The following is a 13,351-nucleotide window of genomic DNA, read 5'->3' as shown; positions in this document are numbered from 1 at the left end:
TGCAGATGGAAAAACAACGATCCTTCCTCTTTCCTACCAGCTTTTTGCGCTAGTCGGATTTGAGAACGGAGCTCACAAGAGACATAATTCACATCCCCTCTCCATCACCTCTTTTTACCCGCAATGGCTCAAGGATCTTAATAGGCTGTGGAGCAGTGGCCCCGTCGGGAACCCCGCCTCGCAGCCGTCCAGGGTGTGGCGCTCGCTGCGGAGCTTCGGGCTGGAAGAGAGGGGGAGTGCCCGGGCCGGGCTAGGGGAGGAGAAAAAGGCCGCGCCCAACGCGGCTGCTCTGGCCGCCTCGCGTTCTCTGCCCCTCCCGCTTCGCTGCCGCAGCCGCCGCGTCTTGCCCGCAGCCACGCTCTGCGTACACCCGGCAGTAGCAGCAACCCTAGGACCGCGGCGCGACGGTCCCCACCATGTCTGCGGCCATGAGGCAGAGGTTCGACCAGTTTCTACATGAGAAGAACTGCATGACCGACCTCTTGGCCAAGCTCGAGGCCAAGACCGGCGTGAACAGGAGCTTCATCGCGCTCGGTGGGTGCCCGGCCGGGGTTCGCCGCCGCTTGCTCACCCCGGAGAGCCGCTGCTGCACCGCCACCAGCTGCTATTGTTGCTGGCAAGGGAAGCGGGGAGAGGGTTTGGGAAAGGCGGTGTCGGTGACAGACGGGGCGAGCAGCGTCCTTCTGGACCCAACTGACAGCCCGCAAAGGCCAGGGGGTCGAAGACCCTGCGTGGGCAGCTCTGGCTGGGGAGTCGCTGGTCTGTGGCCGCAGGCCGAGTGGCGGGGGTGGGGGAAGCTAGTGGCAAAGGGCGGCGCTGACGTGTCTGTCCTCGCGGCCGAGCGCCGTGGCCGTGGGCAGGTCCAGCGCCGAACTGCGAGGGCCTCTTTTGGGCGAGGACGGTGGCGGGAGTACCGCGAAACCCCGCCCGAAGGAGGGGGTGTCCCCTGGGGTGGAGCGGTGGGCCCGGGCAGGCGCGGGTATCCCGGCCTGAAAGAACTTGCACGGAGCCGGGCGCCCCCTGCGGGCGGGGTTATTCCGGCCTCCCCCGACTTTCCTTGGCGCTCGGCGTCCGAGGCTGGTTGGCGGAGAGGTGGTGTGTGTGGGGGCTGGGGAGGACACAAGGTGGAAACTGCCGGGTATCCCCAAGACCCAACGGGAAGCCCGCGGAGGCGCAGGCCCAACCTTCGCAAGCCTCGTAGGTTGGACGGGGGCTGCACGGCTTCAGCTCCTCTGGTGCTACCCGACCCATTTCTCTCCTTGTGTCTCCAGGTACCATCGGGCTGGTGGCTTTGTACTTGGTGTTCGGTTATGGAGCTTCTCTTCTCTGCAATCTGATAGGATTTGGCTACCCAGCCTACATCTCGTAAGTGGCTCACCCTGCAACTGCTCCTTCTTCCTCTTCACTGCCCTTCCCATTCAGGGCTTGTAGAAGATTGTCTAATCCTATTTCCCAAGTAGACAAGTAAAAGCATCAAAGGGTATTACTAACTTCTTAAAGTTACTTACTTTGGAGCCTTAATCGGTAGTGGATCTCCTGATATTTTTCATCATATCTACTCCCAGAGAGTGTAGCTTTCAATGGATGCACAAACAGTTAAAGTGTTATAACTCAGTTGTCCTGCCTTTACAGGTGTTGAGATCGCAGTTGGTGTAGGGAGCTGCTTCCTTCTCCCTAACTGTTTCATTCATTCAAACAGGAATTATTCCTCCTGGCAAATGAGCATTTTTTTATTCTACAACTTTTCTCAAGTTAGCCTGTGTGTTTTACCTTCATCCAGCTGGTCTCTGCTACTTTCCTCAGCCCTAGGGATAAAAACAGATAACACAGTATTACATTTGCATCTGTCACTGGTCAAGGTAGAATTTTTAATATATGAATAGAACTAGGAAACAAGTTTTAGAAGAAGTTCTGTTCTGAACAGTCCTCAAATTAAATTACCTATGTAGTAGTTACTGTATTACTCTGGTACTGAATTACTCTGGTATAGACACTTAGTGGTACTCCAGAAATTCATACTAAATATAGGACACTGCTTGCTTTTGAAAGTGGAGATCCTTAGTCTTCCAGTTGAGAAGAGCTTTTACCTCTCCAGAATACCTGCCAAAATATCGTTCAATTGTATACCAAAAGATCCTGAAGGCAGACCAGAAATGAAAAAGATACAAGAATAGAAGTTTTCCGTAAAATGTAATCTACTGATATATGGTATATACAGAAAGTTTGTACATAACCTTTTATTCAGAATGGCTTGCACATCACTCTCCATGATGACAGATAAAGTAACCCAGTAGTAGTACATTTCTTTACCTTTCGTTTGTGTATTTTACTTGCAAGAGGAGTTCTTTTAAAAAGAAATATTTAAAAGCATTTTTTTCAGGTTTGTACTTTAGATGTTATTGCTCATATTTAGAATAGATCTTGGGTGACAGTTTAGTAATTACTTAGCAGCTTGAATTATATTTAACTAGTAAGGAGTATGGATTTTAAAACACAATGAATAGCATAAAGAACTTTTTTCCTTTCACTTCAGTGGGAAAATTGCCATTTGGTACATGATCTTAGGAGAAACATAACCTCCTCTGTTGGCTTCTGTGGGTGTGATTATATTATTTGTGTGGGCTACAGAAAGTTATTGAACTAGCCCTAGGTGGGATATGTAGATACAGATGTGTGTGGAACTGGATGTGACTAAAGATGTGGACAGAACTAGAATATGCTTCTCCTTGACCTGAAGTGGATTAATTCTAGCAGGGCCTATTTTTAGTCATATTTTTAAATAATTTCAAACCAGCCAATTTTAGCTTTATAATTTGTTTGTTCTCGCTTTTTTATTCATTTTCTACATAATCAATTGAGTATTATTGACTCTTTTTACTTAGAAGAAGCTAAATGTTCCTGTCTATTACTAGAAATCCTGTGACATGGTAGAGAAGGCCACATTTCTGAACAGTGCAGATATGTAGGTTTTACATATCTTAGAATTGTTCTGTTCACCAAGAAAAAAATTTTTTCTTTAGATAGCACAATGTATGTAAGTATATATATTTTAGTCCCTGTTTTTTATTTAAATATTTTGAGGCAGAGTGACATTTGCAGAATACCTTAATAGGGGTTGGGAAGGATTAAAAATCTAACAAATGGAATTTGATGATTAAGGAAAAATTCAGGAAATAATATCTGAGCAATTTAGTTATAGGATGTTTCCTTTTGGTCAATCCAACTCTTTCATTTAAAAAATAAAAACAAAATTCTATGATCATAAAGGAATTAGGTGGAGGTTGGTCTCTGTGGGTGTTTGAACTTTTCTCTTAAACAGTGGTTCTCAGCCTTGGCTGCCCATTGGAATTACTGGGGGAGCTTTAAAAAATACTGATGCCTGGGTCCCACCCCCAGAGAGTCTGATGTAATTGGTTCTGAACAGATTGGCTTGAATCTTGGGATTTTTAAAAAGGCTTCTCAGTCTTTTTCAATTTTTAAAGGATTCTAATGTGCAGTTTGTATAGAGAGCCACTGGTATAGAGCAGCAGCAGTAGTAACCTGTGTTTTTTTACACTTGAAGATGGGGGTAGAGGGAGGGAGAAATGTCCTGCCGACCCTGGAAGAGGCTAGAGGCCTACCAGGAGCTTTGCTTTGTGGTGGAGGTTCAAGGAAAAATGGGATTATGTGCACAATATAAAGCATATAGACCCCCCAGTTAGATAAAAATTCAGGCAATAGATGTTGTATTAGTTTAATCAAGTCTGTTCGTTGCTTAACCAATGTGATAGTATAATTATCCAAAAGAACAAAAGAAAAGTCCTTGAATATGGTGGTATTAGTAGCACTTAAATCAGTGTTGACTGAAGTATGGTCCATTATCACTCTCATCACAAGTGGTCTCCTTGCCTATTGTAATTCTTGTGCTTCCCAGCCAGAGTTAATTTTAAAAAATAAAGTCCCATATATTTAGCAAAAATCAGCTGCCAGCCGTGTGCCAGGAACTGTGTTAGGCACTTTAAATATTGCAGGGACTAATGCAGGAATGCTGTCTATCCTCTTTGAACAGTCTGGGGTAAACAGGCAATAAATAGGTAAGTAATGACACAGTATAAGTCTTGTAAAGGAAATAAACAGGGAGCTGTGGTAAAGAATCACAGGAAAGATCCTATTTAGATATTTATCTGAGATACTATTTGAGTTAAGACCTGAGAAATGAGAAGGGGCTAGGCAGAGGGAATAGAGGCCTTGAGGCAGGAGACAACTTAGCCTCTTGGAGGAACTGGTGCAATGGAAGGTCTGGATTGAGGGTACGGGGGAGGGCGGTACTGGTGAAGTACTGGTGGCATCAGGCAGGGCAGGAGGACAATGAATGTAGCATGCATTTTATTTTCAATAGTTTTAGAGAGTTTGCATTTTTCCTGAGTGCCTTGGATGGGTTTTAAATGGGGGGTGATATGATACAGTGCACATTTTCAGGTCACTCTGGCTGCTCTGTGGGGGCATTTATCAGAGCTCCTGCCAAACTACTGCTGGTTCCTTCCTTTTTCACTTTTCAGCTTTTGCTTTTGCTGTTTCCTCTCCTTGAACTGACATAGGGTGGGGCACACAGATGGTGTGTAAAGGTCAGTATTGGGCCTAGAGACTGCAGGGTAAAGAAAGGAAATTTTGAAAAGCTCATTTGGCTTCCTAGTTTTTCTCCTGAGTCATCACCGTAGGAAATCAGTGAGTGGGACTCAGGTGTACCTGGCTTCAGGTTAGGTCTTGCTGGATGTGGGAGCATGTAGACAGCTGCAGGCCTGGCCAGTGCTCAGTGAGGGTGCAGGCCTACTGGTTACTCTAATTCTCTATGTACATCACTTCCCTTTGAGCTCTTTGTGGGCAGAAGCCTTTAATCCCTGACTTCTCACAGTCCAGGCAGTATTTTTTTAAATTGTATTTTTTATTGCAGAATATAAAATATATACACAGAAGTGATAACTGTTTCTGGGCTCTAAAGCAGTTGTGGAGGAAGATTTCATTCCTAATACTCTGCTCTGTTGTGTTCCCCTATGAACTTTTATGAGCTTTTTTCCTCTTTATGAAGGCCCTGGGATTTGGTCTGTTAGTCCTTTTTCTATGTCATAGCTGCCCTCATGCCCTTCTGTCCTGGAGTTCTCGTTTTTAGGATTGACTTTGAATGAGGACTCAATTTTCAACTTACTCTCCTCCAATATAGTTTAAAACAAATATATATACAAATGTCACATTTTAAGGTATTCAGTGGCTATCAATAACATTAACAATTACTTAACTTTGAGGAACAATGAACTAATGTATCAGAAGTTTAAAAATAATTTCAAAAATCACTAATGAGACTACTTTTTGTAGAAATTGAAATAATAAGTGGAGCTGGACTAAGTCTACTGTACTCACTCTTCTTGGTCCTGGGAGTGGAGCTTATCTCAGTCCCTCTCAGTCATGTGGCCACTATATATATCCTGCATTTCCTAATACTTGGGCCAGGTGATCAAGTTAAGGAGACTCTAGTTGGATCCATTTACATTTCAGAGGTAACTGTAGACTGCTGCCTACAACTTGATGTGTCCCCCTCTTTTATCTAGGCAAGGTCAGTTTAGGTTGTTCTTTGTCTAGGTTGTGAGGGTATTTGAGCTTTATGTATGATACCATACTTGACAGATGTTATTTACAGAGCCATGAATTTTATTGACAGAGGGTTGTCCCAGGAGAATTTGCATTGCTGTTTCATCGCTTTAGGAGTTAATATTTTTTTAACCACTTAGCTATCAAATAACTTTATGTGTTTAGTTTTTTTAAATGCAATTTTATTAAGATATACTCACAGACCAAATAATCCTTCCAAAGTATACAATCAGTGGCACACAACATCATCATATAGTTGTGCATTCATTGCCACAATCAATTTTCAAGCATTTTCATTACTCCAAAATAATAATAATAAAAAAAAGAACACCCAAACCATCCGATACCCCTTAGCCCACCTATTATTTATATATATTTTTGTCATTATTTTATTACTCATCTGCCCATACACTGGTTAAAGGGAGTGCCCATCACCAGATTTTCACTATCACATGGTCACACGATAAAAGTGTATAGTTATACGATTATCATCAAGAATCAATTCTACTGGTTTACCATTCAACATATTCAGGTATTTCCTTCTAGCTATTCTAATACACTAGAAACTAAAAAGGTATATTATATAATGCATAAGAATAAACTCCAGATTGACCTCTCAACTCTGAGATCTCTTAGCCAGTGAAACTTTATTTTGTTTCATTTATTTTCCCCCTTTTGGTCAAGACAGCATTCTCAGTCCCACAGTGTCAGGGCCAGGATCATCACTGGGAGTCCTGTCCCTCATTGCCAGGGAGACTTACATCCCTGGGAGTCATATCCCACGTAGGAGGGAAGGTATTGAGTTTATTTGCAGAGTTGGCTGAGAGAAAGAGTCCACATCTGAGTAACAAAAGAGGTTCTCTGGGGTTGACTCTTAGGCATAATTATAAGCAGGCTTAGCATCTCCTTTGCAAGAGTAAGTTTCATAAGGACAAACCCCAAGATCAAGGATTTATTAAATTGGGATTCCCTGGTGCTTGCGGGAATATCAGGAATTCCCCAGGTGAGGAAGTTTAATATTTTGACATTTTTCCCCAGACCCTCAAGGGGACTTTGCAAATACATTTTTATTTTCTGCCCAAAGTACTCTGGGATGCATTGGGGTATCATATTAACCTGTACAGAATAACAAGCTCTCATTCCCCATTCTAGGTTCCATGCAACCATGTTGTTTAAATAAACTGACCATATGGGTTATATTAGATAAGCATGCTCCAGAGAATATAAATTTTGTACCAAATAAACATCTCTTAAATATCAGTCAAAATTTGGGAATACTGTAGATGTGACTGCTATAGGAGTTTACAATCTACAAACCTTTACATTAAGCCTTGTTGAACACTCTGCAGTCCTGTATTGTCGATTGCCCAATCTCTGTCCACTTTCTATTCCCTGGTACCTATGCTCTCGAATTCAATTCTCAGCATTTGCTCATTATTGTAAGTTTATATTAGTGAGGACTTACAATATTTTTCCTTTTGTTTCTGGGTGATTTCACTCAAAATAATGTCCTCAAGTTTCATTCACCTAGTTGCATGCCTTATGATTTCATTCCTTCTTGGCAGCTGCTCAATATTCTGTTGTATGTATACACCATATTTCGGCCTTCAGTTCACCCGTTGATGTACCCTTAGGCTGCCTCCATTCATTGTAAATCGTGAATACTGCTGCCAAAAGCACCAGCGTGTAAATGTCTATTCATGTCCCTGCTTTCAGTTCTTCCAAACATATACCTGACCATTCTACTTCCTCACCAATAGTGAATAGGTATATCTCACTCCCACATCTTCTCCAGCACTTGTATCTTTGTTTAGTTTTTAAACAGTTTTATTTGCACACCATGCAGTCCATCCTGAGTGAACAATCAATAGCTTCTGGTATAATGGCTTAATGATGCTTTCACCACCACAATCTATATGAGAACTTTTCCATTTCAGATCAGTATGTGCCTTTTTATAGTTCAAAGCTTCAACTTTGGAATCCAGTTCTGCTTATATTTGGTCTCTTCTTTTCAAAGCACCCATTAACATTTCACTATAAAGCACATACTCATGTACAACAGGAAGTAGGGCTTCTGAGAGTCCAGACACCTGTTTTTCAGTGGCCTTACAGCATTTACCAATGCAGCTGGCAGCACCTTTAGGTTGTCTACTGGATCCTCTTCTGATGCCAACCACAGAATATGAATTGGGCCATATTCTTTCATTTCATCAAAATATTCCCTTTCTTTCATGTAAATTCTGTGATATTTTACCTATCAAGTTTATTTTCTGGCTAAATGTTTCAATAAAATTATCTGTATCCATGAATTCCTCTGGGCGATTTTTAAGTCCTCTCATTGAGGATGCAACAGCTCTTACTGTTTCCCCCATCCAACTTAGCAGCCCAGACCCTTGCTTCTTATGAGAAGAGAGTTTCCAAGCTTGTGCAGTAAGAAAAACTTTGAAGTCTTCATTAAATGTTAAAGTTGGATGATCGGCAGTTTGGTTCAAAAACTTATGTAATGCATTCCTGCGTGTCTCAGTGAAGTCATCATTAAAGTGTTCCACCATTCTTTTCACTATAAACTTTTCGGCAGTGTTAGAATAATCAGAGTGGGATGTGCTTCTTCGTGTTTTCCCTTCAACCAAAGGAAATCTTGGTAATGTCTCCTAACTTCAAATTCACTGGAGTCAAATTCTCCACGAGATGTCTTAGTAATAATCCTGTAAGTAATGAAAGTTTCTATTGTAGTAACATGGCTTTCAGGTTCATCAACTGTAATGAAGAGATCCCTCAACTCTGGCTCATCTACAAACTTGATTTGGTTTATCATTGATAAAGGGGATGTTGGCATCACCAGGCTGAAAGAATTCATATCCGTCAATGAGTCATCCTTACTGAACACCTCCAGGTTGACCTTGTCCTTGTCCAGATCCAGCACCTCGGCCTGCAGCAGGGCTGATGAGTTGCTGCTGCCCAAGAGGGGGGCACTACCCCCAGGGGTTCTCCCTGCTGGTGCCCCCAGCCAGGAGACCTGAGGAGTACGGCAGAGATGGACGGTACTCACCCACCATCCCAAGAGTATTTAGTTTTTGGTTATAAAATGTTTGCTGGAAGGGGTCTTATAAATCCAGTTGTTGGGGTTTTAGCCTTTAACATATTTGGAAACCAAAGCTACAAACTAACATATTTGGAAACCAAGGCTACAAACTAAAGTTACTTGACTTGGATCACAGGACTGTTGGGGTAAAGCCAAGTCTAGGTATGGGGATGTCTGACTCCCTGAGATGCATACTGTCAACTTTCCACATCATTATATTTTACTGTGACCAAATCTTCTGTTTTGCATTAATAAAACAAAACGGTAGACATTTGGAAGCTAAGGGCACTGTAATTAAACATAAAAATGCTTGACCACTGAATGACTGCTTTTTTTTTTTCTTTATAATGCAGTCTCTGTCAGAAGTGTTTTATAAATGCACTTTTATAGATACAGAATTTAATTTATTGTGTATTATTCATTTCATTAAGTTGGTCATTTTATACTATAGGAGAACACTATATTAAAGAGTAAAAGAACATGATTTTTTTTTTTTTTTTTTGATTGATCCCACACAGCCATCTTAGAAGGCCGTTTCTATAAATTTAAGCAGCATATTTTACCACTAGCTCTCTCATATCTCTTTTGGGGAAAAGGGTTAGGCATGGATGGTATAAACAGTAAATATGCAAATTAGTTTTATTGTATGGTCTATTTTCTTGGCCATTAGACTTTTTGGCTCTTTTGTTTTGACAGCACACTCTGCAGTGAAAAACAAATGCAACTTTCTGAGTGAGTGCCTGTAATTTTTCCTACTTTCTTTTTTCCATGAAGAAGAAAAATCTTTTAATTATTGGTATGGAAACAAGCTAGTGTTTATGTCTCAAAATGTGTGATTTTGCCTTCTAATTTGAGGCACTGATAAAAGGAAAACCATTTTGAACTATCAGGAATTCCTACATTACGTCTCTGATAAATGCAATCAAAAGCAGTCATGGGGGTTGCAGAAAGTACTAACAGTATGTATCTCCTGTAACAAAAAGTATCATAAACATTATGGTCCATATTTAAGCTTTGGAGAGTCCACCTTGAACTTTGGAATATTTGCTATTAAATGGGACTCTACCCATAATTTGCCACATCAGAAATAAAATATAAAACAGATGGACCAGAAGCAGATTCCTTTCTGCTCTTTACCAACAGTAATTTCAAAGCTTTTATCCTTATGTGTTTTTTTTTTTAATGAACTGCTTTTTTTGATGCACTTGTATAATGGTAATGTAATTGACTTGTTAAAATTAAAATCTTTATTGATGGATACCACTGGTTTTAATAGTAAAGCCAGTGCTTTGAAAAGAAGCTATTACTTGATTTTATGTCATTCAGCTAGTTTGAATTGTGGTAACTGCATCACTTACGAACCACATACAGTACATGTAGTATATACCTAAGTGATTTTTTGGTGTGAGTAACTGGAAGCATATGTATGTGGAACTGACAATTGCTAGCTCTATTACCCCTTAGTTAAATAGCTTAACTTTTATAAACCTCAATTTTCTTATATATAAAAGGGGACATAAGATATGTCAAACACTTACCACAGAGCCCGGCATTCAGTGAGTGCTTAATAAAGAGGGGTTATTTTTACTAACATACAAACAGGAAAAATATGCTTAATTATGGTCATAGTTCTCTAACTGTATGATATTGAGCTTTTAAATGACTTTTCTACATACTCTTCTTTGTTTCTCTTATCATTTTTTTCCTGTAATTTAAATCAGCAGCTTAAGACATCATTATTTTTTTAAGACATCATTATTGAAAGGGCAATAAAGCACAATGAAGTTCTGTTCTTCTAAATTGCAAATATGTGGTATGGTTTGTAGTTTCCTTTTTTAGTACAGTGGTAAACAAGTTCTATATATTGGGTATAAACTTAAGGTTTTTTAAAATATTAATTCTTTATTTTTTTTAACTTATGTTTCCATTGTGATTTCCAGTTTCCCATAACTCTGACTCCATATCCTCCTTCATAAGACCCTCTCCCCAAGCACTACATGAATTGGTTAGTTAGAAGTGAAACTATTTTTTAACTGTTGACTTTAGTTCCTTGAGAATCACTGTTGTGGCCCCAGGGCTTAAGTGCAGTGTCAGGTGTGTTGTAAGTGCTTGGTATATACAATGTCTTGCATCTGAATGAATTTGCCACATCAGAAATATCAGAAATAAAATATAAAACAGATGGACCAGAAGCAGATTCCTTTCTGCTCTTTACCAACAGTACTTCTTTCAAAGCTTTTATCCTTATGTATTTTTTTTTTTAATGAACTGCTTTTTTTGATGCACTTTTATAATGGTAATGTAATTGACTTGTTAAAATTAAAATCTTTATTGATGGATACCACTGGTTTTAATAGTAAAGCCAGTGCTTTGAAAAGAAGCTATTACTTGATTTTATGTCATTCAGCTAGTTTGAATGATATTCTGTAGTGGATTACTCAGACAGGGCTCCTGTTCCTCTCTAGGAGACCACCTATTGGGCCATTATATTTCATCCTATCACTAAGAATTCAGTGAAGAAAATCGAAGCCAGTCAGGTTTTCGGTTTGAACCAACAGAAAATAAATCTTATTTACCTTTTTTCATTTTTTTATTTTAAGAAAAATTATGAGAAGTAAAGAAAATTAAGCCACATTCTTATTTCCTGTTAGACACTAACTTTAAAACATCATTTGGAATGAATATTTGCAAAACTTCTAAGTGAGTTTTTTGATTTATCATCTATGCTGTATATACCCTTCGTTGTAGACATACATGCATAATTCATAAATGTAAAATATCTGCATATATACTCCATTCTAATGTAGGAAATTGACATTTTAAAACTTACTGGCATGAGAGAAGGTGTTGAAATACCCATTAACCAGGAATAATCTTTGAGTCAGAAAGAGTTAAGGTACTTTCAAAACTGCTTAGTTTTATTTAGGTAAATGAAAAATTTGGCTTGCGATTGTACCATCCATTCCAATGGTAGAAGGAAACTATCACTGATGGAAGAAAATCTCAATAATTGAAACTGTGACAGAAATATCTCAAAGACATAGAAAATATGGCCTTTTCCCCATGTCTGCTTTTCCTGTTTGCTAGTTTTAATTTCTTGATACATTAGGATATTTACATTAATAAATATTAGATTAAAAATGGGTAACATTATTTATTATACTTGTTAATTGCTTAGACTTATGAATGCTGTTGCATGTTACACATAGTAAGCATGGACTCTGTCCTGGAAGACAAGAACCCATAACAAATATAAATAAGTTATACAATATACATATAGTAAAGCATTTTTGTGTATTTTGCTTATTAAGAATGTGAATCTGAATTAACAGCACATAAAAGTGGATGTTTTCCCAGATGGATGTTTTTGTGTTTGAAATAATTTTATAGTGTGGTGGGTTGTTTCTTTCCTGCCCTTACAGGTAAGCATTAGGTGTAGATATTTTGATATATTTAATTGGTAGATGAGACCTCAGCAAACATATTTCTGACTAGTTTCTAGAGCTCTAACTTAAGCTTGATTTAGGAAACTTGGTTGCTGCATACCTTTTTGTTTGCTGCATACCTTTTATATCAAAATTCAGTTAACTGCAGCCATTCACTGTGGGTTAAGCAATGAAGACATTGAATCATCTAATACAATAAGTTTGGGGGTTGATACTTTGGGCTGGTGCACCAGAGATCCAGGCCCAGAGCAAAGAGGCTCTCTTATTGTATCAATAGAGGAAAATTTGCCCAGAAGCTTTCCAGAATATTTCCTTCTTGATTTCATTGACCAGAACTTTGTTACATGGACACCCCTGTCTTAGTTTGCTAATGCTGCAGAATGCAAAACACCAGAGATGGATTGGCTTTTATAAAAAGCGGGTTTATTTGGCTATACAGTTACAGTCTTAAGGCCATAAAGTGTTCAAGGTAACACACCAGTAATCGGGTACCTTCACTGGAGGATGGCCAATGGCGTCCGGAAAACCTCTGTTAGCTGGGAAGGCACGTGGCTGGCGTCTGCTCCAAAGTTCTGGTTTCAAAATGGCTTTCTCCCAGGACGTTCCTCTCTAGCAAGCTTGCTCTCCTTCAAAACGTCACTCACAGCTGCACTCCGTCCAGTCTCTTTGAGTTAGCATGTTTTATATGGCTCCACTGATCAAGGCCCACCCTGAATGGGTGGGGTCACACCTCCATGGGAGTATCCCACCAAAGTCACCACCCACAGCTGGGTGGGGCACATTCCAAGCAAATCTAACCAGCACCAAAACGTCTGTCCCACAAGACCACAAAGATAATGGCATTTGGGGGACACAATACATTCAAACCGGCACAACCCCTAACTACAGAGGAGCTAGGAAAGTTAGTGTTCCAGCAAAGGACACTGGGATTACCGTGACTGGTGTGCTGGTTTGGAGCTGTTATGTACCCCAAAAATGCCATATTCTTTTAATCCATTCATGTGGGGGCAGACCTATTGTGGATGAGACCTTTTGATTAGGTTGTTTCCATGGAAATGTGACCCAGCCCATTGAAGGCCGGTCTTAATCAGCTTGCTGGAGTCCTTTATAAAAAGAATAAAAGGCAGATGAAATTCAAGAGAGCTCAAAGAAGCTGAGAAAGAAAATGCCCCAGGAGAAGCAAGAAGGACCCACAGAAAGT

General features: G+C 40.1%; 2 protein-coding genes and 1 pseudogene across 2 annotated transcripts in view; 1 reads left to right on the top strand and 2 right to left on the bottom strand.

The window, feature by feature from the left end:
• The first annotated feature begins 316 nt into the window (after positions 1-316).
• REEP5 (receptor accessory protein 5) overlaps positions 317-13,351 on the top strand; it is a 66,648-nt gene continuing 53,613 nt past the window's right edge. Inside the window, exons 1-2 of the mRNA XM_037801038.1 lie at positions 317-534; positions 1,272-1,365. Coding sequence (XP_037656966.1) covers positions 417-534; positions 1,272-1,365 — 212 coding nt within the window. The 5' untranslated portion in view covers positions 317-416. The remainder of the gene's footprint in view (positions 535-1,271; positions 1,366-13,351) is intronic.
• The window catches only part of SRP19 (signal recognition particle 19), a 75,739-nt gene continuing 64,133 nt past the window's right edge, over positions 1,746-13,351 (bottom strand). Inside the window, exon 6 of the mRNA XM_037801041.1 lies at positions 1,746-1,805. The gene's annotated coding sequence lies outside the window, so the exon portion shown is untranslated. The remainder of the gene's footprint in view (positions 1,806-13,351) is intronic.
• LOC119507850 lies at positions 7,373-8,678 on the bottom strand (annotated as a pseudogene).

The sequence above is a fragment of the Choloepus didactylus genome, chromosome 13 (assembly GCF_015220235.1).
Source record: "Choloepus didactylus isolate mChoDid1 chromosome 13, mChoDid1.pri, whole genome shotgun sequence".
Classification (NCBI taxonomy): Eukaryota; Metazoa; Chordata; class Mammalia; order Pilosa; family Megalonychidae; genus Choloepus; species Choloepus didactylus.
Note: the sequence above shows the minus strand (reverse complement) of the source record. Positions and strands in the feature narration are given on the sequence as shown.